The following is a 23952-nucleotide window of genomic DNA, read 5'->3' on the forward strand; positions in this document are numbered from 1 at the left end:
GACAAGGGGGAGACGGGGAGAGACAGGGGGAGAGGAAGAGAGGGGGAGACAGGGGGAGATGTGGAAAGGACAGAGGGGATAGACAGGGAGAGACAGGGGGAGAGGAAGAGAGGGGGAGGGGAGAGACGGGGAGAGACAGGGGGAGAGGAGAGGGGGAGGGGAGAGACGGGGGAGAGACAGGGGAGAGATGTGGAAAGGACAGAGGGGATAGACAGGGAGAGACAGGGGGAGAGGAAGAGAGGGGGAGACGGGGAGAGACAGGGGGAGAGGAAGAGAGGGGGAGACGGGGGAGAGACAGGGGGAGATGTGGAAAGGACAGAGGGGATAGACAGGGAGAGACGGGGAGAGAGGAAGAGACGGGGAGACGGGGAGAGACAGGGGAGAGATGGGGAGAGAGAGGGGGATGTGGAAAGGACGGGGGAGACTGGTAGAGACGGGTAGAGACGGGGAGACGGGGAGGGACAGGGGGAGACGGGTAGAGACAGGGGGAGAGGAAGAGAATGGGGGAGACGGGGAGGGACAGGGGGAGACAGGGGGAGAGGAAGAGAATGGGGGAGACGGGGAGGGACAGGGGGAGACGGGGAGGGACAGGGGGAGAGTGGGGCAGGCTGGAGGAGCAACACAGATTACAGAGGAGGTATGAACAGGGGGGAGAGGAAGAGAGGGGGGGAGACGGGGGAGAGGGGAGCCCAAATGACACCCTATTCCCTATATAGTGCACAACTCTTGTCAAATGTAGTGCACTACGTAGGGAATAGGGTGCCATTTAAGACACAGAAAATAACTTTGTGTATTGCACCTTTCATAATGTCATTTTGAGCTGCTGTCTGGGTCTCAGGCAGCAGTAAAGATAGGCCATTGTTCCATTCAGATGTAGAAGGAAATGTTTTTTACATGTCTTTCCAATTAGGAAGAGCTGTTACAGAAAGAAGTGTATATACCAGTATACGCTAGCTAGCTGTCTGGTTGAACAGCTGAAGTAACTAGGCCTACCAGAGAGAAAGGCTAGTATATACCAGTATACGCTTGCTAGCTGTCTGGTTGAACAGCTGAAGTAACTAGTCCTCCCAGAGAGAAAGGCCAGTATATACCAGTATACCCTAGCTAGCTAGCTGACTGTTTGAACAGCTGAAGTAACTAGGCCTACCAGAGAGAAAGGCCAGCTAGCTAGCTGACTGGTTGAACAGCTGAAGTAACTAGGCCTACCAGAGAGAATGGCCAGGCTGCTGAGTGACTCATGTCTGTCTGTTTTCCTGCCTCCCTCAGGTTACCATGACAACCACATAGTGATCCGTTGGTTCTGGGCAGCGGTGGAGAGGTTCAACAACGAGCAGAGACTCAGGCTGCTACAGGTGGGGGTGCACACACACACACACACACACACATATAGAAACAAACACACACACACACATACAAACAAAGACACAAACACATACAAACAAACACACACACACATACAAACACACACACAAACAAACACACACACACAGTGAGTAACAGCGACCTTCTTCTTTCTGTTCTGTTAGTTTGTGACGGGTACCTCCAGTATTCCCTACGAGGGTTTCGCCTCTCTCCGAGGCAGCAACGGACCCCGCAGGTTCTGTGTGGAGAAATGGGGCAAAGTTACCTCTCTACCCAGGTAAACTACTGTGCTGACTTCACTTGTAAGGCCAAGGGAACTAACTTCACTTGTAAGGCCAAGGGAACTAACTTCACTTGTAAGGCCAAGGGAACTAACTTCACTTGTAAGGCCAAGGGAACTAACTTCACTTGTAAGGCCAAGGGAACTAACTTCACTTGTAAGGCCAAGGGAACTAACTTCACTTGTAAGGCTAAGGGAACTAACTTCACTTGTAAGGCTAAGGGAACTAACTTCACTTGTAAGGCCAAGGGAACTAGCTTCACTTGTAAGGCCAAGGGAACTAACTTCACTTGTAAGGCCAAGGGAACTAACTTCACTTGTAAGGCCAAGGGAACTAACTTCACTTGTAAGGCTAAGGGAACTAACTTCACTTGTAAGGCCAAGGGAACTCATGTAGTATATTATCAGTATACAGTATAATGTATGAAAAGGTATTATACAGACCGAAGCATATTGTTGTTGTTGTTGTTTTCACTGTGTTTGCGGTTGTCTCCTCCCCAGGGCTCACACCTGTTTCAACCGGCTGGACCTCCCTCCATATCCATCCTTCTCCATGCTGCACGAGAAGATGCTCACTGCCGTGGAAGAGACCAGCACCTTCGGCCTGGAGTGATGACCCCTATCACCTTTATCCTTTAACCCCAACTCCTCCTACGACCTTTGACCCTGTCCTCTGAACTGTAGTATCACAGAGGTAGAGGAACCCAAGGGGTTCAAGGGGATGACTGTCTAGTCCGTCTGGCACCCTGTTGTATCTTTATACACACTCACCTTCCTGAAGTGAGCTGAACAGAGGAGAATAGACTGATGTGTATCAGAGGGCATGACCCCTGCACAACGCCAGGGTTTCCTGTGACGGTTAAGGTCACTTAGACACACTGCCAACACAAACCAAAGGAGAGCACCCTAACACTCACACCCTTGTTAGTCCATTAGACCAATGGGAGAGATGGACTCGTAAGCCTCCAACCAATCGCACAATGAAGGAACAAAAACCAAGACCCGGAGTGAGACTCCAACTGGCTCATCACGTTTTATTATTTAAAATACGGATTTCCAGTGGAGTCACGTAAGGAAGGTGGTGGTCGAGCTTTTCCTGGAGAGCAAAACCAAAGCTGCTTTATCTCACTGAGGGGCTGAGGCCAACATCACAGGACATCTCTCCTCTGAGAGGCTGAGGCCGACATCACAGGACATCTCTCCTCTGAGAGGCTGAGGCCGACATCACAGGACATCTCTCCTCTGAGAGGCTGAGGCCGACATCACAGGACATCTCTCCTCTGAGAGGCTGAGGCCGACATCACAGGACATCTCTCCTCTGAGAGGCTGAGGCCGACATCACAGGACAGCTCTCCTCTGATAGGCTGAGGCCGACATCACAGGACATCTCTCCTCTGATAGGCTGAGGCCGACATCACAGGACATCTCTCCTCTGAGAGGCTGAGGCCGACATCACAGGACATCTCTCCTCTGAGAGGCTGAGGCCGATATCACAGGACATCTCTCCTCTGAGAGGCTGAGGCCGACATCACAGGACATCTCTCCTCTGATAGGCTGAGGCCGACATCACAGGACATCTCTCCTCTGATAGGCTGAGGCCGACATCACAGGACATCTCTCCTCTGATAGGCTGAGGCCGACATCACAGGACATCTCTCCTCTGAGAGGCTGAGGCCGACATCACAGGACAGTGTTGCTCCTGGAGAAGGGGATGAGAGGAGAGAGGAAGAGATGAAGGAAGACAAGACAGGTGCTCTTCAGCTGCTGTGGCCACGCGTCCTGTCCTGTCAGGGAAAGAGAACCAACCAATCAAGGTCCAGGCAGCTTTGTGACCTGAGCTTGTTGAACACTCTGACAGGTGTGTTCTAGAACAGAACACTGAAGTAGCCTATCGTGATGTGGTGGTATTTGTGTGGTGAAGCTGAACTTGAATCTCTCTACAGGCTTTTCATCTATCTGCAAAATGTATTTTGTAACGGCCACAAACAATGATATGTTTTTGAATGTACTGACTGATATCACGATGATGCGCTTGAATGTGTCGTTTTTGTACGTCGCTCGATGACTCGTCAAATCTAAACGGCTGCCTCATTCTTACCAAACTTCAGGGCAAGTTATTAGCACGGATAACCAAACTCAGCTAGGGTTTGTTTCGATAAAGACATTACATCGAGTTGGCTTTCCCATAATGTTAGACACAAGCTCTCACACACTCTTTCAGTGTTTTAGCTGTTTTCATTGTTTGCAAGTATGTTGATTGTCATCGTGGCTTTATCATTGAACTACACTGCCAGAGTAGAGGGTGATCTGAACTTTTCAAATCCATCATGTTTGGTTGTTGCTCTTGTTTTTAACTTGCTTCTTCTTTTTCTCCTTCTGTACATTATCCTGATTGCCACCTAATTGAATACGTTGGTTTGATATGTTCCTATTTCAATAGGGTTTGGGACCCCGATATAACATCGTATAATGACTGATGTTTGTATGACCATGATAATGAAAGTAAAACATGGTGATTAACAACCTGCATGTCGACACACACACTCACACACATACACACATACACACACACACACACACACACACACACACACACACACACACACATACACACACACACACTCACACATACACACTCACTCACACACACACACACACACACACACAGGCTTACATCATGCAATTATAATGTGATCTGTGTGTGGGTGATGGTAAGGTCAAGGGACATTTATAGCTTTATAGGGACTCGTGACAGAGAACATTTTAACGTCATATATAAGCACAGGTGCCCATGGTGTGCTATTACACTGACTGTTTTGATGGGTGAAATGTTGGTTGTCAAGTGAGGGGAAAAAATATATTTTATAGACGTATCTACAGTACTAGGAAGTTTTAAGACGAGGACTAATGAGAATATGAAGGAAGAGTTATAGAAACACATACATATTTGTCATGTTTTTCACTTCATACTCTGCCTTAGTCAGAAGGCCTTAGTCTGCCTTCTGATATCACCATATTCTACTCTCAGGGTGCGTTCCAGGTCGCGCTTTATTGCAGTCGCGCTGCTGCTGAGCATTTTAGCCGATTACCATATTATATGTATATCATATTAATGTGGTTCCAGAGAGGTAAATACTGTTCCAGACGTTGTGAGGGACTATCATCTGAGCAGTGTGTCGACTGCAATAACGATGACATGAAACGCGCCCAATGTTTTTGTTTCAGGGCTGTGACCCCACCCAGCCACCATCACATCCCGAGACTGTGGAATGTACCTAACAGAATGTAAGGGACTGAAATAGAACAACTTCCTGCATTCTCTTCCATCATCCCAGGGCCAGTGAGAGACTGAGGGCAGATAAATGACATGTTTTACGTTAAAAACATACTAAAAGAAAGAGAAGTGCACAGTTGCATTACATGTATTTTATTTGTATTTTTTTGACATTTTAGTAATAAATCAGACGCTCTTATCCAGAGCGATTTACAGTTAGGGCATTCATCTTAATAAAATGTAGCTAGGTGGGACGGGTTCTAGTGTAGTTTTTGAGCATAGACTGAAAGACTGAAGCTAGGGAGGGGAAGTTTCTCTTGGTGTTTCGTAGGTATGCACCATGGTCTTGTAGTGGATGGGAATACTGTACATGTCCTGGGATGGCTTGTAAGAAGTTCTTATAACTTTTTACGTACTGACAGTACACGTTTCTCTGTCTGCAAATGAATGATTGTGCTGTCCTGTGTAGGCTGTATTTTCACCAGGGGTCTCCAACAGTTCGATTCGCTACAGTAGCTCGCAGTCTACCTATGAGTAGCTCACAGTCTACCTATGAGTAGCTCGCAGTCTACCTATGAGTAGCTCACAGTCTACCTATGAGTAGCTCACAGTCTACCTATGAGTAGCTCGCAGTCTACCTATGAGTAGCTCGCAGTCTACCTATGAGTAGCTCGCAGTCTACCTATGAGTAGCTCGCAGTCTACCTATGAGTAGCTCGCAGTCTACCTATGAGTAGCTCACAGTCTACCTATGAGTAGCTCGCAGTCTACCTATGAGTAGCTCACAGTCTACCTATGAGTAGCTCGCAGTCTACCTATGAGTAGCTCGCAGTCTACCTATGAGTAGCTCACAGTCTACCTATGAGTAGCTCACAGTCTACCTATGAGTAGCTCACAGTCTACCTATGAGTAGCTCGCAGTCTACCTATGAGTAGCGCACAGTCTACCTATGAGTAGCTCACTGTCTACCTATGAGTAGCTCGCAGTCTACCTATGAGTAGCTCGCCAAACAATTCTAAAAGTACTTGCGATTTTCACTTGTTCCACGACAAACTGTCCAACAAACTGTCATAAACAAATCCCACAAGTGTCAGACACCGCAAGCTCCCAGCTAATTAACGCAAAATTGACATTTTCCCACCCCTGGTTAGCCAGGGTGGGAAATGTTAAAAAGCCAAACCTAACCATATCTGCCAATGAATTCCCAGCAACATTGCCCCTGTCTGTCTAAGTGGTGAGCGCGTTTGTCCATCACTCCAGCCAGTTGACGTGATAAACTATCATGTGAGTTGACAGAAATACTTTCCCTGAAACCTTTCCAATTAAATATGTATTGCAGGTAGGCTCACCTGGCAGAAGTACATAATGAGTATCTGTTTTTTGAAAACTTTGCCATGAAATGCTCAGCAGTATGGAACTATTGCTAGACTGGCACATTCCTCACTCAGATGCGCAATTACAGGAAAATTACACAGATATCTACATTTGTTAGTTTTCTTCCAGACCTAAAAAAGAAATTGTCCTCAGAGGGGATTTAACAAGTGACATGGACTCAGAACATCCCATTTGGTTGTTTCCATGAACATTTGTAATTTTGAAAGTGAAAAAAATTCTAAAACCAGGAAAAGCAACACTGACAACAAATCTCTGATTTTAGAGTTGTTTGTTTATCGTTATTTTACCAGGTATGTTGACAGAAAATATAGTGCACTACTTTCTCTTGTGTATCAAGGACCCGGAGAAGAGTTGCAGGGGAGAGGAGAAGAATGGGCCTATTTTAAAATCTAGTAAGAAATGAGTAGATCTAATGCCAGAAAAGGTTGGAGACCCTGATCTGCACTGAATGTACCAATGTTTTGGGGCTTTAATTGGGGCTTTTGACTCTATTCATCCAAGTCTCGGTCTCTCAACCTCCATGGTCTTCACATTCACCACCATCACTGAGTAACCGATAGCCCATCACACCAACCCACTACTTCTTTACTCACAGAAACACTTTAACTACAACACAACATGCATATATATATATAGTATCACCAATTGTGACCAATTTGAAAGTTGCATCCATGTTTCAGTTGTTCTCACCTTTTTGTAATGGAATGTTGTGCCTGTTCCTCTGTGGCTGTCTGTCTGCCTGTCTGGTCCTGTGACCGGCAGGACTCTAGGATGAGATACTACTGTCTGCTGGGGGGTTCAAGGCTGTGTCTGTCAGAGCTTCACTCTATGCAAAGCTTTGTTCTCCACGTCACTCCTTATGATTGTATGAAAAAAACGGATCAAAATAATGGATTAAATGTGTCTCTGTGTCTCTTGTGTTGGGAGTTGAACATGGATTTCTATTAGTAGTGGTATATTCAGTATTGGTCTTTTGGCAATTTGTTTCATAAATTAATAAATAAATACATTTCAAAGGTAAGATGTAATTTTGCATGACTGATCCCGCCCCTTCAACCTGTTGCCAAGAGCAACCGAAGCGTCCGGGGACTGTACACAGAAGAGCCATGCTAGCTAACGTCAGCTAGCAAGCTAACAGCTGGAAGTGGCTGTTTTAGTTTACGTTAAGTTCAAGAGATTTCATAATATAATGCAATTTGATTCAAGTCAATAGGTCAGTTTCTCTCCAGAAACGGTAAGGAAATGCCACCAAAAAGAGTGAAAAGCGGGACAGTGTCTGCTGCTGGTGCAACGGCAGTTGGAAACAAAGGTTGGGAAACTGGACTCACTAATGCACCATTTGAGGAGGTAGGGAACGTTAACAGCTTGCTATCTTTAGCTAGCTAGATCTTTAGTAAAGCTAGATATCTAGCTAGTGAAACACTATTTAAACACACTAAACTTTAAGTGGCCAGCTACAAAAGCAGGGAGTGACTTCACTTGCCACTTGGCTATGTTGTTGTTCTTCACTGATCAGTGTTGTCTGATGATGATGATGCTAGGAGACTTGGAAGGCCAGCATTTCTCTGGTGGTGGGAGAGAGGCTGGAGGATGAGGAGCTGACCGGTGCTCTGCTGCTGGCCGTACAGCAGCCCCTACGCAGGCTCTTCAGCGTGGTCACCTGGGACACCACCCTAGAAAAGGTCAGTAACACAAAGTCTGATTGTTCACAGTCAAGTGTCTATCAACCAATGAATGAAATGCTTCACAGATCCATGAACTGGGAAACCCAAAAATCAAGAAGACCAAGGATGTACCCATGTTTTATGAGGTATGTAATGCACCCATTTTTCAGTCAAATGTGCTCTATAGGCTATTCATTTCAAAAGACACATTTACGAAGCAGCAAAGAAAGAGTCTTGCACAATAAATTAGAACTATTACTCAGTCTCTGTCTATTCTACATCAAGTATGTTGTTTGTCTATGAAGGTGATGGAGGCAGCCAAGGTCCTGCTGGATGCAGGAGAGGAGCTGCCCTGTGACCTGCTGGGTAAACTGCTCAAGTTCCAGCTCCTGGGAGTCAAGGCCAACGACCAGCAGAAGAGAGCCACAGAGATGAGGGTAGGAAGGAACTCCTGACAGCCATCAACAATCATCAGTCATCTTATCGCCCTGGCAACAGTCAGCTTTCCTAGAGAATCTTTTGAAATGTTATTGTCAGATAGAGTCAGAGTTATATTGTAACATGGGTGATAAGAAACCTTGTCTGAGACATGAAGACTAGCCTGCGCTACCTGTTCATGCCTAGGCTTCAACTCAGCAGGCTAACGCAGTCTTCCTTCACAGAGGAGACCCGGATTTGAACCGCAGTATGCAGTATTAGCACCACTTTAGTTTAATCCACTCTCTCCCAGGCTGCTGAGGAGAAGGGTAAGGGCAAGGCTGGCAATGCCTCCCCAACCAAAGACAAAGGTGGTGCCAAGCCTGCCGCCAAAGGTGACAAGGGGAAGAAAGGGGCAGAGCCCAGCGCCCCAACCAAGGACACCAAGCTGAAAAAGAGGGGCGAGGAGGATGAGACCAACAAGTACATAGGTGAGAAGTCTACTCTGTCTCAATCATCACACATACAGTATAGTAGTACTGTTAGGTTGTTAGTATGAGGTTGGTTGTCACTTTGTGTTGGGGTGACTGGGTGCTTGTCTCTCTCTCTCTCTCTCTCTCTCTCTCTCTCTCTCTCTCTCTCTCTCATGCTTTCATGTGTGTGTGTCTAGATGATGAGCCAGACGATGGTCCTCAGCACTACATCCTGGTGGTGGGCTTCCAGCAGGCTCAGCTGGTCTCTGTGCTGGACTCTCTGGGGGTCCATGTGTCCAACGTTATCAAGCTGACCTCACAGAGACCAGACCGGCCAGAGGGATCACTGGAAGGGAGTGATGACAAACCCCTGGATGTGGGTAAGACATAGATTGGCATCAATGTGTGGGTTTGGATTGATTTAGCCTGGGATCTTGAATGTTTTGTTCCACTGGTTTCATTGTACAGTCAGGGTAAACTGAATCAAGCACAGCAGAGGTATTTCTGACAGTATTTCATATTATCAGTACAGTATTGATCTATCAATCAATCTAATTTTAATGTGATTTGTGTTGCTAAATGCTGCTATTGTGTTCCGGTAGACGCGGAGACTAACATTAGGAGAAGACAACGGGAGCAGTTCTGGGGTCAGTTGGAAGGGGTGCTAAACAGTGGCTCAGCATTCTCCAAGCTGTTTGATGTGGCCCGCCTCAGTCACACCACTAAAGAGATCCTGCCACCACAAGACAAGGATAGCCCAGAGGCTATGGTGATTTCCTCTTCTTCTTCTGATTCTTCTGCAACTTCAGCTGCTGCTGCTTCTTCTTCTTCTGCTGCTACTGCTTCTTCTGATTCTTCTTCTTCTGCTGCTGCTCCTTCTTCTTCTGATTCTTCTTCTTCTGCTGCTGCTTCTTCTGATTCTTCTTCTTCTGCTGCTGCTTCTTCTTCTTCTTCTTCTTCTGATTCTTCTTCTTCTGCTGCTGCTCCTTCTTCTTCTGCTGCTGCTTCTTCTGATTCTTCTTCTTCTGCTGCTGCTTCTTCTTCTGATTCTTCTTCTTCTGCTGCTTCTTCTTCTGCTTCTTCTTCTTCTGCTGATTCTTCTTCTTCTTCTTCTGCTGCTGCTTCTTCTTCTTCTTCTTCTGCTGCTGCTGCTTCTGCTTCTTCTTCTTCTTCTTCTGCTGCTTCTTCTGATTCTTCTTCTTCTGCTGCTGCTTCTGCTTCTTCTTCTTCTTCTTCTTCTGCTGCTGCTTCTTCTTCTTCTTCTTCTTCTTCTTCTGATTCTTCTTCTGCTGCTGCTGCTCCTTCTTCTTCTGATTCTTCTTCTTCTGCTTCTTCTTCTTTCTGCTTCTTCTTCTGATTCTTCTTCTTCTTCTTCTTCTGCTGCTCCTTCTTCTTCTTCTGTTCCTTCTCTTCCTTCTTCTTCTCCTTCTTCTTCTTCTTCTGACGAGAAGGCCGAGAGTTTGACACCTAAGCAATAAACATTGACAAGAGCAGTGTGCGGGTCTTTCTTTAATTATGATTATTTTATATAATGTACTTAAAATGCCATGTTAATATGTTGTGTTGTAGCTTGGGTTTGGGACACGTCTGTTTGAAGACGTGGCGTGTCTGATCTATGACTGTCTGGACTGGAGGAGACAGCATCAACACTACCTGAACAACATGAGACTGGTCCAGGTGCCATCTGTCCCCAGGGCTGTGGCACTCACCACCCAGGACAGCCCTGCAGAGGTACTGTACCAGAAACACACATGCATGCACACACAGGATGTACTGACTGGTGGATGGAGTAGGAAACCATACTGAATATACACAATACTGTCTTTTATTTCATGTAGGCCTGTTTTCTGTTTCTACATGTAGCAGAAATGTTGAGGAATATTTTCTGTCATATCTCAGACGGTTCAGACCACAACGCCTCAGACACCTGGGACCAAGAAGAGACAAGCCCAAGAGGAAACCACTCCAGGTATTCTACAGCTTCACAAACACACTGGAGGACAGTTGATGTTATAATGGATAGTTCAAGAAAATGATTACAGTTAACTGATAGCTGAATGAAAGTGAATTGACCCTAACCCAGGGAGCTGATGTCTGTTGTTGTCCCAGCAGACCCTGAACCGGCTGCTCTGAGTACTGATGTGGACATGCGTTACTATAACGACCTGCTGGACCAGATTCCTCCTGAAGCCTCCTCTGTTCCCCTCATACTACACTGCATGCTGGAGCAGGTTCTGTTCTGTTCCCTTCATACTACACTGGAGCAGGTTCTGTTCCCTTCATACTACACTGGAGCAGGTTCTGTTCCCTTCATACTACACTGGAGCAGGTTCTGTTCCCTTCATACTACACTGGAGCAGGTTCTGTTCTGTTCCCTTCATACTACACTGGAGCAGGTTCTGTTCCCTTCATACTACACTGGAGCAGGTTCTGTTCTGTTCCCTTCATACTACACTGCATGCTGGAGCAGGTTCTGTTCTGTTCCCTTCATACTACACTGAAGCAGGTTCTGTTCTGTTCCCTTCATACTACACTGGAGCAGGTTCTGTTCTGTTCCGTTCATACTACACTGAAGCAGGTTCTGTTCTGTTCCCTTCATACTACACTGAAGCAGGTTCTGTTCTGTTCCCTTCATACTACACTGAAGCAGGTTCTGTTCTGTTCCCTTCATACTACACTGGAGCAGGTTCTGTTCCCTTCATACTACACTGGAGCAGGTTCTGTTCCCTTCATACTACACTGGAGCAGGTTCTGTTCTGTTCCCTTCATACTACACTGGAGCAGGTTCTGTTCCCTTCATACTACACTGGAGCAGGTTCTGTTCCCTTCATACTACACTGGAGCAGGTTCTGTTCTGTTCCCTTCATACTACATTGGAGCAGGTTCTGTTCTGTTCAAACTACATTGGAGCAGGTTCTGTTCTGTTCATGCTACATTGGAGCAGGTTTCTTTTCTGTTCTGTTCAAACTACACTGGAGCAGGTTCTGTTCTGTTCAAACTACATTGGAGCAAGTTCTGTTCATACTACACTGGAGCAGGTTCTGTTCTGTTCATACTACATTGGAGCAGGTTCTGTTCTGTTCATACTACATTGGAGCAAGTTCTGTTCTGTTCATACTACATTGGAGCAGGTTCTGTTCTGTTCATACTACACTGGAGCAGGTTCTGTTCTGTTCATACTACACTGGAGCAGGTTCTGTTCTGTTCATACTACATTGGAGCAGGTTCTGTTCTGTTCATACTACACTGGAGCAGGTTCTGTTCTGTTCATACTACATTGGAGCAGGTAATGTTCTGTTCATACTACACTGGAGCAGGTTCTGTTCTGTTCATACTACACTGGAGCAGGTTCTGTTCTGTTCATACTACATTGGAGCAGGTTTTGTTCTGTTCATACTACACTGGAGCAGGTTCTGTTCTGTTCATACTACACTGGAGCAGGTTCTGTTCTGTTCATACTACACTGGAGCAGGTTCTGTTCTGTTCATACTACACTGGAGCAGGTTCTGTTCTGTTCATACTACATTGGAGCAGGTTCTGTTCATACTACATTGGAGCAGGTTCTGTTCTGTTCATACTACATTGGAGCAGGTTCTGTTCTGTTCATTTACATTTACATTTAAGTCATTTAGCAGACGCTCTTATCCAGAGCGACTTACAAATTGGTGCATTCACCTTATGACCTCCAGTGGAACAGTAGTGCATCTAAATCTTTTCAGGGGAGGGGGTGAGAGGGATTACTTTATCCTATCCTAGGTATTCTAAAGAGGTGGGGTTTCAGGTGTCTCCGGAAGGTGGTGATTGACTCCGCTGTCCTGGCGTCGTGAGGGGAGTTTGTTCCACCATTGGGGGCCAGAGCAGCGAACAGTTTTGACTGGGCTGGTTCTGTACTTCCTCAGTGGTAGGGAGGCGAGCAGGCCAGAGGTGGATGAACGCAGTGCCCTTGTTTGGGTGTAGGGCCTGATCAGAGCCTGGAGGTACTGAGGTGCCGTTCCCCTCACAGCTCCGTAGGCAAGCACCATGGTCTTGTAGCGGATGCGAGCTTCAACTGGAAGCCAGTGGAGGGAGCGGAGGAGCGGGGTGACGTGAGAGAACTTGGGAAGGTTGAACACCAGACGGGCTGCGGCGTTCTGGATGAGTTGTAGGGGTTTAATGGCACAGGCAGGGAGCCCAGCCAACAGCGAGTTGCAGTAATCAGACGGGAGATGACAAGTGCCTGGATTAGGACCTGCGCCGCTTCCTGTGTGAGGCAGGGTCGTACTCTGCGGATGTTGTAGAGCATGAACCTACAGGAACGGGCCACCGCCTTGATGTTAGTTGAGAACGACAGGGTGTTGTCCAGGATCACGCCAAGGTTCTTAGCGCTCTGGGAGGAGGACACAATGGAGTTGTCAACCGTGATGGCGAGATCATGGAACGGGCAGTCCTTCCCGGGAGGAAGAGCAGCTCCGTCTTGCCGAGGTTCAGCTTGAGGTGGTGATCCGTCATCCACACGGATATGTCTGCCAGACATGCAGAGATGCGATTCGCCACCTGGTCATCAGAAGGGGGAAAGGAGAAGATTAATTGTGTGTCGTCTGCATAGCAATGATAGGAGAGACCATGTGAGGTTATGACAGAGCCAAGTGACTTGGTGTATAGCGAGAATAGGAGAGGGCCTAGAACAGAGCCCTGGGGGACACCAGTGGTGAGAGCACGTGGTGTGGAGACGGATTCTCGCCACGCCACCTGGTAGGAGCGACCTGTCAGGTAGGACGTATACAATCCAAGCGTGGGCCTGCGCCGGAGATGCCCAACTCGGAGAGGGTGGAGAGGAGGATCTGATGGTTCACAGTATCGAAGGCAGCCGATAGGTCTAGAAGGATGAGAGCAGAGGAGAGAGAGTTAGCTTTAGCAGTGCGGACGCCTCCGTGATACAGAGAAGAGCAGTCTCAGTTGAATGACTAGTCTTGAAACCTGACTGATTTGGATCAAGAAGGTCATTCTGAGAGAGATAGCGGGAGAGCTGGCCAAGGACGGCTTCAAGAGTTTTGGAGAGAAAAGAAAGAAGGGATACTGGTCTGTAGTTGTTGACATCGGAGGGATCGAGTGTAGGTTTTTTCAGAAGGGGGTGCAACTCTCGCTCTCTTGAAGACGGAAGGGACGTAGCCAGCGGTCAGGGATGAGTTGATGAGCGAGGTGAGGTAAGGGAGGAGGTCTCCGGAAATGGTCTGGAGAAGAGAGGAGGGGATAGGGTCAAGCGGGCAGGTTGTAGGGCGGCCGGCCGTCACAAGACGCGAGATTTCATCTGGAGAGAGAGGGGAGAAAGAGGTCAGAGCACAGGGTAGGGCAGTGTGAGCAGAACCAGCGGTGTCGTTTGACTTAGCAAACGAGGATCGGATGTCGTCGACCTTCTTTTCAAAATGGTTGACGAAGTCATCTGCAGAGAGGGAGGAGGGGGAGGGGGGGAGGATTCAGGAGGGAGGAGAAGGTTGCAAAGAGCTTCCTAGGGTTAGAGGCAGATGCTTGGAATTTAGAGTGGTAGAAAGTGGCTTTAGCAGCAGAGAGAGAAGAGGAAAATGTAGAGAGGAGGGAGTGAAAGGATGTCAGGTCCGCACTGTAGTTTTCCTCCATTTCCGCTCGGCTGCCCGGAGCCCTGTTCTGTGAGCTCGCAATGAGTCGTCGAGCCACGGAGCGGGAGGGGAGGACCGAGCCGGCCTGGAGGATAGGGGACATAGAGAGTCAAAGGATGCAGAAAGGGAGGAGAGGAGGGTTGAGGAGGCAGAATCAGGAGATAGGTTGGAGAAGGTTTGAGCAGAGGGAAGAGATGATAGGATGGAAGAGGAGAGAGTAGCGGGGAGAGAGAGCGAAGGTTGGGACGGCGCGATACCATCCGAGTAGGGGCAGTGTGGGAAGTGTTGGATGAGAGCGAGAGGGAAAAGGATACAAGGTAGTGGTCGGAGACTTGGAGGGGAGTTGCAACGAGGTTAGTGGAAGAACAGCATCTAGTAAAGATGAGGTCGAGCGTATTTCCTGCCTTGTGAGTAGGGGGAAGGTGAGAGGGTGAGGTCAAAAGAGGAGAGGAGTGGAAAGAAGGAGGCAGAGAGGAATGAGTCAAAGGTAGGCGTGGGGAGGTTAAAGTCGCCCAGAACTGTGAGAGGTGAGCCGTCCTCAGGAAAGGAGCTTATCAAGGCATCAAGCTCATTGATGAACTCTCCGAGGGAACCTGGAGGGCGATAAATGATAAGGATGTTAAGCTTGAAAGGGCTGGTAACTGTGACAGCATGGAATTCAAAGGAGGCGATAGACAGATGGGTAAGGGGAGAAAGAGAGAATGACCACTTGGGAGAGATGAGGATCCCGGTGCCACCACCCCGCTGACCAGAAGCTCTCGGGGTGTGCGGAACACGTGGGCAGACGAAGAGAGAGCAGTAGGAGTAGCAGTGTTGTCTGTGGTGATCCATGTTTCCGTCAGTGCCAAGAAGTCGAGGGACTGGAGGGAGACATAGGCGGAGATGAACTCTGCCTTGTTGGCCGCAGATCGGCAGTTCCAGAGGCTACCGGAGACCTGGAACTCCACGTGGGTCGTGCGCGCTGGGACCACCAGATTAGGGTGGCCGCGGCCACGCGGTGTGGAACGCGGCTGTTCATACTACATTGGAGCAGGTTCTGTTCATACTACATTGGAGCAGGTTCTGTTCTGTTCATACTACATTGGAGCAGGTTCTGTTCTGTTCATACTACATTGGAGCAGGTCCTCCACTGTAGGCCCCAACCATCATCACCATACTACAGTCAACCAGGACAACAGTTGTTCAACCCTGTTCTCTTTGGGTTTAATCCATGTGGTTCATTGTATTACTGCATGTGTATCGTCTTACCCTCAAGGGTCAGTGTTGAAGTATTATAGTTGAGAAAACACCATTCTCCTCCATACCTTGACTTAGAGTTTACATGAAAGACTCTCCAGACATTATATATATATAAGTAGAGACTCCTGAGGATGAATGGTTGAGCTCCTTTAGTTGACTCTGTGTGTGTGTGTGTGTGTGTGTGTGTGTGTGTTCAGGTGGTGGCCACAGAGCAGGACATCCCTCCCCTGTCTACAGCAGACTCAGAGAAGGGAGTATACAGCCTGGAGAAGAGCCTGGCAGACTACATGCTGTCTGCTGTCATGTCTCTGCCTCGCTCAGACCAGGAGAAGAAGGTACATTACTGTAGACTACACCCTGACCCTCTATACCTGTTATACTGTTTCCCCAGTATAGTATGGTTACATTACTGTAGACTACACCCTGACCCTCTATACCTGTTATACTGTTTCCCCAGTATAGTATGGTTTCATTACTGTAGACTACACCCTGACCCTCTATACCTGTTATACTGTTTCCCCAGTATAGTATGGTTACATTTCTGTAGACTACACCCTGACCCTCTATACCTGTTATACTGTTTCCCCAGTATAGTATGGTTTCATTACTGTTGACTACACCCTGACCCTCTATACCTGTTATACTGTTTCCCCAGTATAGTATGGTTACATTACTGTAGACTACACCCTGACCCTCTATACCTGTTATACTGTTTCCCCAGTATAGTATGGTTTCATTACTGTTGACTACACCCTGACCCTCTATACCTGTTATACTGTTTCCCCAGTATAGTATGGTTACATTACTGTAGACTACACCCTGACCCTCTATACCTGTTATACTGTTTCCCCAGTATAGTATGGTTTCATTACTGTAGACTACACCCTGACCCTCTATACCTGTTATACTGTTTCCCCAGTATAGTATGGTTACATTACTGTACCATACAATGTACCTGTAATCTGTTACTGTGTCTTTAATCATTCTCTACCTCAAAGTAGACTTTGATATTTTCAATAGCGAGATTATACACTGAGTATACAAAACATTAAGAACACCTGCTCTTTCCATGACATAGACTGACCAGGTGAATCAAGGTGAAAGGAATGATCCCTTATTGATGTCACTAGTTAAATCCACTTCAATCAGTGTAGATGAAGGGGAGGAAACAGGTTAAAGAAGGATTTTTAAGCCTTGAGACAATTGAGACATGGATTGTGTATGTGCCATTCAGAGGGTGAATGGGCAAGACAAAAGATTGAAGTAACTTTGAACGGGGTATGTGTGTGTGTGTGTAGGTGCCAGATTCACCGGTTAGAGTGTGTCAAGAACTGCAACGCTGCTGGGCTTTTATCAATAATGGTCCACCACCCAAAGGACATCCAGCCAACTTGATACAACTGTGGGAAGCTTTGGAGTCTACATGGGCCAGCATCTCTGTGGAACACTTTCTACACCTTTTAGAATCCAGGTCCGGACGAATTGAGACTGTTCTGATGTCAAAGGGGGGACAACTCAATATTAGGAAGGTGTTCCTAATGTTTTTTTCCAATCAATGTATAGACCTGCGTAACATAGAGCATGATGTATTTATTGGTAGACGTTGAGGGAGACGTTTGGTGCTGTGGAGAACACCCAGCAGAAGACTGAGCACCAGAGACCTCTACTGATCAACTGTCATGACGAGAGAGACCTGAGACTGCACCACCTGCCTGTGAGAGACACACACACACACACACACACACACACACACACACACAGACACACACACAGACACACACACACACACAGGCACACACACACACAGGCACACACACACACACACACACACACACACACACACACACACACACAGGCTCTGTAATTAGCAGCAGCTGTATCCTCCAGGTACGGTCTCTGAGGGATGTGTTGTGTTGTAGCAGGTCCATAACAGCTTTGATGCGGTGAAGACAGAGACAGAGATGATGAGAAACACTCCGGTGTGGAATCTTCTCCGCTCCGTCCGCCCCCTGAGTGGAAATAGAACCAGACTGGCCCGCATCCAGGAGCTCACACACTACTGCACCGACGGTGAGGAGAGAACACACACACACACACTACTGCACCGACGGTGAGGAGAGAACACACACACACACACTACTGCACTGACGGTGAGGAGAGAACACACACTACTGCACCGACGGTGAGGAGAGAACACACACACACACACTACTGCACCGACGGTGAGGAGAGAACACACACTACTGCACTGACGGTGAGGAGAGAACACACACTACTGCACCGACGGTGAGGAGAGAACACACACACACACACTACTGCACCGACGGTGAGGAGAGAACACACACACTGCACACTACTGCACCACTACTGCACTGACGGTGAGGAGAGAACACACACACACACTACTGCACTGACGGTGAGGAGAGAACACACACACACACACACTACTGCACCGACGGTGAGGAGAGAACACACACTACTGCACTGACGGTGAGGAGAGAACACACACACACACACTACTGCACCGACGGTGAGGAGAGAACACACACACACACACTACTGCACCGACGGTGAGGAGAGAACACACACACACACACTACTGCACCGACGGTGAGGAGAGAACACACACACACACTACTGCACCGACGGTGAGGAGAGAACACACACTACTGCACTGACGGTGAGGAGAGAACACACACACACACTACTGCACCGACGGTGAGGAGAGAACACACACTACTGCACTGACGGTGAGGAGAGAACACACACACACACACTACTGCACCGACGGTGAGGAGAGAACACACACACACTACTGCACTGACGGTGAGGAGAGAACACACACACACACACTACTGCACCGACGGTGAGGAGAGAACACACACTACTGCACTGACGGTGAGGAGAGAACACACACACACTACTGCACCGACGGTGAGGAGAGAACACACACACACACACACTACTGCACCGACGGTGAGGAGAGAACACACACTACTGCACCGACGGTGAGGAGAGAACACACACTACTGCACCGACGGTGAGGAGAGAACACACACTACTGCACTGACGGTGAGGAGAGAACACACACACACACACTACTGCACCGACGGTGAGGAGAGAACACACACACACACACTACTGCACCGACGGTGAGGAGAGAACACACACACACACACATGCACAGACACGCACTCTCAGTCACAGCTCTCTGCGTTTTTTATAGCCTATGTAATTTTATGCAGACCAATTTAGCGTGAAGCCAGATTGCATTGTGGCTCAGGTGGGCTGAGTAGTGTTATTATTGCAGCCCAACCTGTATTTAGTCTTGGTAATTACAAAGCACAGTCCCACTAAAGACCAACAGATGGTGTGATGCTGTTAAATTATCACCCTGGCTGGTTGGTTCTGGGGTGAGACACCCACTGGGCACAGACGTCAATTCAACGTCTATTCCACGATGTGTAAACAACATTGATTCAACCAGTGTGTGCCCAGTGGGTCGCTGCTGCTACTGACTGGTGGGATGAATACATTCTCCATGATGTTAGAGAGAGGAGACGGAGAGTTAAACTGGATAAATAGTCTGAGAGAGTCTGAGCTGTGGGCTACTTTATGAGGAAGGAGAGGTTCCATCCTGTACTATCACTACCAATGTGGTGCTCTGTTAGATCAGCAGGGTGAAATGCTGAATTCCAGATAGACCCCTACCTCCTACTCTCTAGGCATTCCTGAAGATCTGAAGAATCTGATAGGTTTAAAAAAATAAGTATGGTAATTACTTCCCCTTCCCCTAGACGGAATCAAGTTTTCAACATATACCATATACCATATACCATATAGCTGTATACAGTTGAAGTCGGAAGTTTACATACACTTAGGTTGGAGTCATTAAAACTTGTTTTTTAACCACTCCACAAATTTCTTGTTAACAAATTATAGTTTTGGCAAGTCAGTTAGGACATCTACTTTGTGCATGACACAAGTAATTTTCTCAACAATTGTTTAGAGACAGATTATTTCACTTATAATTCGCTGTATCACAATTCCAGTGGGTCAGAAGTTTACATACACTAAGTTGACTGCCTTTAAACAGCTTGGAAAATTCCAGAAAATTATGTCATGGCTTTAGAAGCTTCTGATAGGTTAATTGACATCATTTGAGTCAATTGCAGGTGTACCTGTGGATGTATTTCAAGGTCTATCTTCAAACTCAGTGCCTCTTTGCTTGACATCATGGGAAAATCAAAAGAAATCAGCCAAGACCTCAGAAAAAAAATAGTCGACCTCCACAAGTCTGGTTATTCCTTGGGAGCAATTTCCAAACGCGTAAAGGTACCACGTTCATCTGTACAAACAATAGTACACAAGTATAAACACCATGGGACCACACAGCCGTCATACGGCTCAGGAAGGTGACCCGTTCTGTCTCCTAGAGATGAACATACTTTGGTGCGAAAAGTGCAAATCAATCCCCAACAACAGCAAATGACCTTGTGAAGATGCTGGGAGAAACAGGTACAAAAGTATCTATATCCACAGTAAAACGAGTCCTATAACCTGAAAGGCCGCTCAGCAAGGAAGAAGCCACTGCTCCAGAACGACCATAAAAAAGCCAGACTACGATTTGCAACTGCACATGGGGACAAAGATCGTACTTTTTGGAGAAATGTCCTCTGGTCTGATGAAACAACAATAGAACTGTTTGGCCATAATGACCATCGTTATGTTTGGAGGAAAAGGGGGGATGCTTGCAAGCCGAAGAACACCATCCCAAACGTGAAGCTAATTAATTACTTAAAAATCATACAATGTGATTTTCTGGATTTTGTTTTAGATTCCGTCTCTCACAGTTGAAGTGTACCTATGATAAAAATTACAGACCTCTACATGCTTTGTAAGTAGGAAGACCTGCAAAAACAGCAGTGAATCAAATACTTGTTCTCCCCACTGTAGCTCTATACCTATCCATATAGCTCTATACCATATAGCTCTATCCATATAGCTCTATACCATATAGCTCTATCCATATAGCTTTATACCATATAGCTCTATACCTATCCATATAGCTCTATACCATATAGCTCTATACCATATCGCTCTACACCATATAGCTCTATACCTATCCATATAGCTCTATACCATATAGCTCTATACCATATCGCTCTACACCATATAGCTCTATACCATATCGCTCTACACCATATAGCTCTATACCTATCCATATAGCTCCACACCATATAGCTCTATACCTATCCATATAGCTCTATACCTATCCATATAGCTCTATACCTATCCATATAGCTCTATACCAAATAGCTCTATACCATATCGCTCTATACCATATAGCTCTATACCTATCCATATAGCTCTATACCAAATAGCTCTATACCATATAGCTCTATACCTATCCATATAGCTCTATACCATATAGCTTTATACCATATAGCTCTATACCTATCCATATAGCTCTATACCATATAGCTCTATACCATATCGCTCTATACCATATAGCTCTATACCATATTGCTCTACATCATATAGCTCTATACCTATCCATATAGCTCTATACCTGTCAGAATGCATCAGATCTATTAAAGTGACTAAAGTGATGAGGGACTAGGGATGAGGGATTAGTGATGAGGGTGTAGTGATGAGGGAGGAGGGATGAGGGAGGATGGACTAGGGATGAGGGAGGAGGGACTAGGGAGGAGGGATGAGGGAGGATGGACTAGGGGTTGATTTGGGATTCAGCATAAGTGTGTGGTGTTCTGCAGTGGAGGCTGCTGAGGGGAGGACGGCTCATAATAATGGCTAGAACGAAGCAAATGGAATTCCACCTATTACCCTCCAGCCATTACCACGAGCCCGTCCTCCCCAATGAAATTGCCACCAACCTCCTGTGTTATTCTGATGGGTGTCTTCACAGAGTCCCTGAGCTGGCCGGAGGTGGAGAGAGTGGTCAGACAGTTTGTGTTTGAGAGCATGCCCCTGACCCAGCTGGAGGAGGGAGGCCTACTGACCTCTGCTGGTTCCCCTCAACCTACCTGCCTGCCCTGGGACGACCCGGTCTGCTTCGCCAAGAACTACCTCAGACACATCAACAAGACACAAGGTACAGACGTTCTATGAACTCTGACACTAGGGATGTTAACCGTTAATCGGTTTGCCGCCGAAAATACATAGACCGTCATGCTTATGGGTTAATTTGCATAATTTAGTGGAATTTAATTGCCGCTTGTGTATTTTCATTAGTTGTCATGCATCTTAATTTATCACAGGCGCACAGCATACAGAGACTAGTTTGAGGAGATGACTATCCTACCACCTGTCAGACAGCAGCAGAGTAGCTCCTCAAAAAGCCTGTAGGTTACTGAAGTGAAACCTGCTGTTGGAAGCCCACTCATTATGCAACAAATAACCATTTTAAATGCAACCGTGTGTTAAAAACTTAAAATGTACTGTGACACATATTGGTCTGAATCCAGACTAGTCTACTACCAGATGTGTTGGTCTGAATCCAGACTAGTCTACTACCAGATGTGTTGGTCTGAATCCAGACTAGTCTACTACCAGATGTGTTGGTCTGAATCCAGACTAGTCTACTACCAGATGTGTTGGTCTGAATCCAGACTAGTCTACTACCAGATGTGTTGGTCTGAATCCAGACTAGTCTACTACCAGAAGTGTTGGCCTGAATCCAGACTAGTCTACTACCAGATGTGTTGGTCTGAATCCAGACTAGTCTACTACCAGAAGTGTTGGTCTGAATCCAGACTAGTCTACTACCAGATGTGTTGGTCTGAATCCAGACTAGTCTACTACCAGGTCTGTTGGTCTGAATCCAGACTAGTCTACTAGCAGATGTGTTGGTCTGATCCAGACTAGTCTACTACCAGATGTGTTGGTCTGAATCCAGACTAGTCTACTACCAGATGTGTTGGTCTGAATCCAGACTAGTCTACTACCAGATGTGTTGGTCTGAATCCAGACTAGTCTACTACCAGATGTGTTGGTCTGAATCCAGACTAGTCCACTACCAGATGTGTTGGTCTGAATCCAGACTAGTCTACTACCAGATGTGTTGGTCTGAATCCAGACTAGTCTACTACCAGGTCTGTTGGTCTGAATCCAGACTAGTCTACTACCAGAAGTGTTGGTCTGAATCCAGACTAGTCTACTACCAGATGTGTTGGTCTGAATCCAGACTAGTCTACTACCAGATGTGTTGGTCTGAATCCAGACTAGTCTACTACCAGATGTGTTGGTCTGAATCCAGACTAGTCTACTACCAGATGTGTTGGTCTGAATCCAGACTAGTCTACTACCAGATGTGTTGGTCTGAATCCAGACTAGTCTACTACCAGGTCTGTTGGTCTGAATCCAGACTAGTCTACTACCAGGTCTGTTGGTCTGAATCCAGACTAGTCTACTACCAGGTCTGTTGGTCTGAATCCAGACTAGTCTACTACCCGATGTGTTGGTCTGAATCCAGACTAGTCTACTACCAGATGTGTTGGTCTGAATCCAGACTAGTCTACTACCAGATGTGTTGGTCTGATAACAATAGAGTTGTCAAAACAGCACCAACAGATCTGCAACCCGGCTGTTGTTGATGATCTGATATATCTCATTGTTCCTCTCTTTGTATCTCTGACATAACAGCCAATAAAACAGGTTTCCTCTACAGGTAAAGCGTTCCACCACCAGGATGAATCAGAGGAGAGTTTGTCTGATGTCGTAGATGTTACTGAGATGCAGAGAAGCCGGATGCGATCGCTCAGTGACTGGCACTATACTGAGCACCACAACGCCAATGTCTTTCCCCAGGTCAACATCAATCAATACTCACATTTACTGTAGCTGTTTGCCTTCTGATTTCTGGCTCCTTTTTGTGACCATTTGTGATCCTCAGGGAACACAGAGAGGAGAACAACCACAGCATGTTCTAGTGACCCCCTTGTTGTCTTGCTGTAGATTCTCCAGTCTGCCTCTCAGTCCTACCGCTGCATGGACACCTTCTGTGGTAGTCTGGACAACACCCTGTTCATCGTCTGTCACAATCCCATGAGCCCTCAACGCCAGTGCAAGGAATTATGGGACATGGCCCTCCACACCAACGTTGGGTTCAGGTACAGTTTTTAAAAAATCAAGCAAATTTCACATTTGCTATAAATCAGTTGTTTATCAGTTGGATATATATTTTCTTCAAACCCATTTTGTTGATTTATTTTTGT

At 46.8% G+C, this 23952-nt stretch overlaps 2 protein-coding genes across 2 annotated transcripts in view; both read left to right on the forward strand.

The window, feature by feature from the left end:
• hecw2b (HECT, C2 and WW domain containing E3 ubiquitin protein ligase 2b) overlaps positions 1–7331 on the forward strand; it is an 88491-nt gene extending 81160 nt beyond the window's left edge. The window contains exons 28-30 of the mRNA XM_065022724.1: positions 1267–1352; positions 1527–1639; positions 2144–7331. Of these exons, the coding sequence (XP_064878796.1) occupies positions 1267–1352; positions 1527–1639; positions 2144–2255 (311 nt within the window). The 3' untranslated portion in view covers positions 2256–7331. The remainder of the gene's footprint in view (positions 1–1266; positions 1353–1526; positions 1640–2143) is intronic.
• An 86-nt stretch (positions 7332–7417) lies between these two features.
• The window catches only part of spag17 (sperm associated antigen 17), a 40977-nt gene continuing 24442 nt past the window's right edge, over positions 7418–23952 (forward strand). Inside the window, 17 exon segments of the mRNA XM_065020560.1 lie at positions 7418–7657; positions 7852–7992; positions 8061–8120; positions 8280–8411; positions 8705–8882; positions 9062–9244; positions 9467–9633; positions 10434–10595; positions 10764–10833; positions 10974–11098; positions 11101–11334; positions 15913–16050; positions 17316–17429; positions 17635–17785; positions 21645–21830; positions 23406–23545; positions 23693–23847. Coding sequence (XP_064876632.1) covers positions 7553–7657; positions 7852–7992; positions 8061–8120; positions 8280–8411; positions 8705–8882; positions 9062–9244; positions 9467–9633; positions 10434–10595; positions 10764–10833; positions 10974–11098; positions 11101–11334; positions 15913–16050; positions 17316–17429; positions 17635–17785; positions 21645–21830; positions 23406–23545; positions 23693–23847 — 2441 coding nt within the window. The 5' untranslated portion in view covers positions 7418–7552.

The sequence above is a fragment of the Oncorhynchus nerka genome, linkage group LG2 (assembly GCF_034236695.1).
Source record: "Oncorhynchus nerka isolate Pitt River linkage group LG2, Oner_Uvic_2.0, whole genome shotgun sequence".
Lineage (NCBI taxonomy): Eukaryota > Metazoa > Chordata > Actinopteri > Salmoniformes > Salmonidae > Oncorhynchus > Oncorhynchus nerka.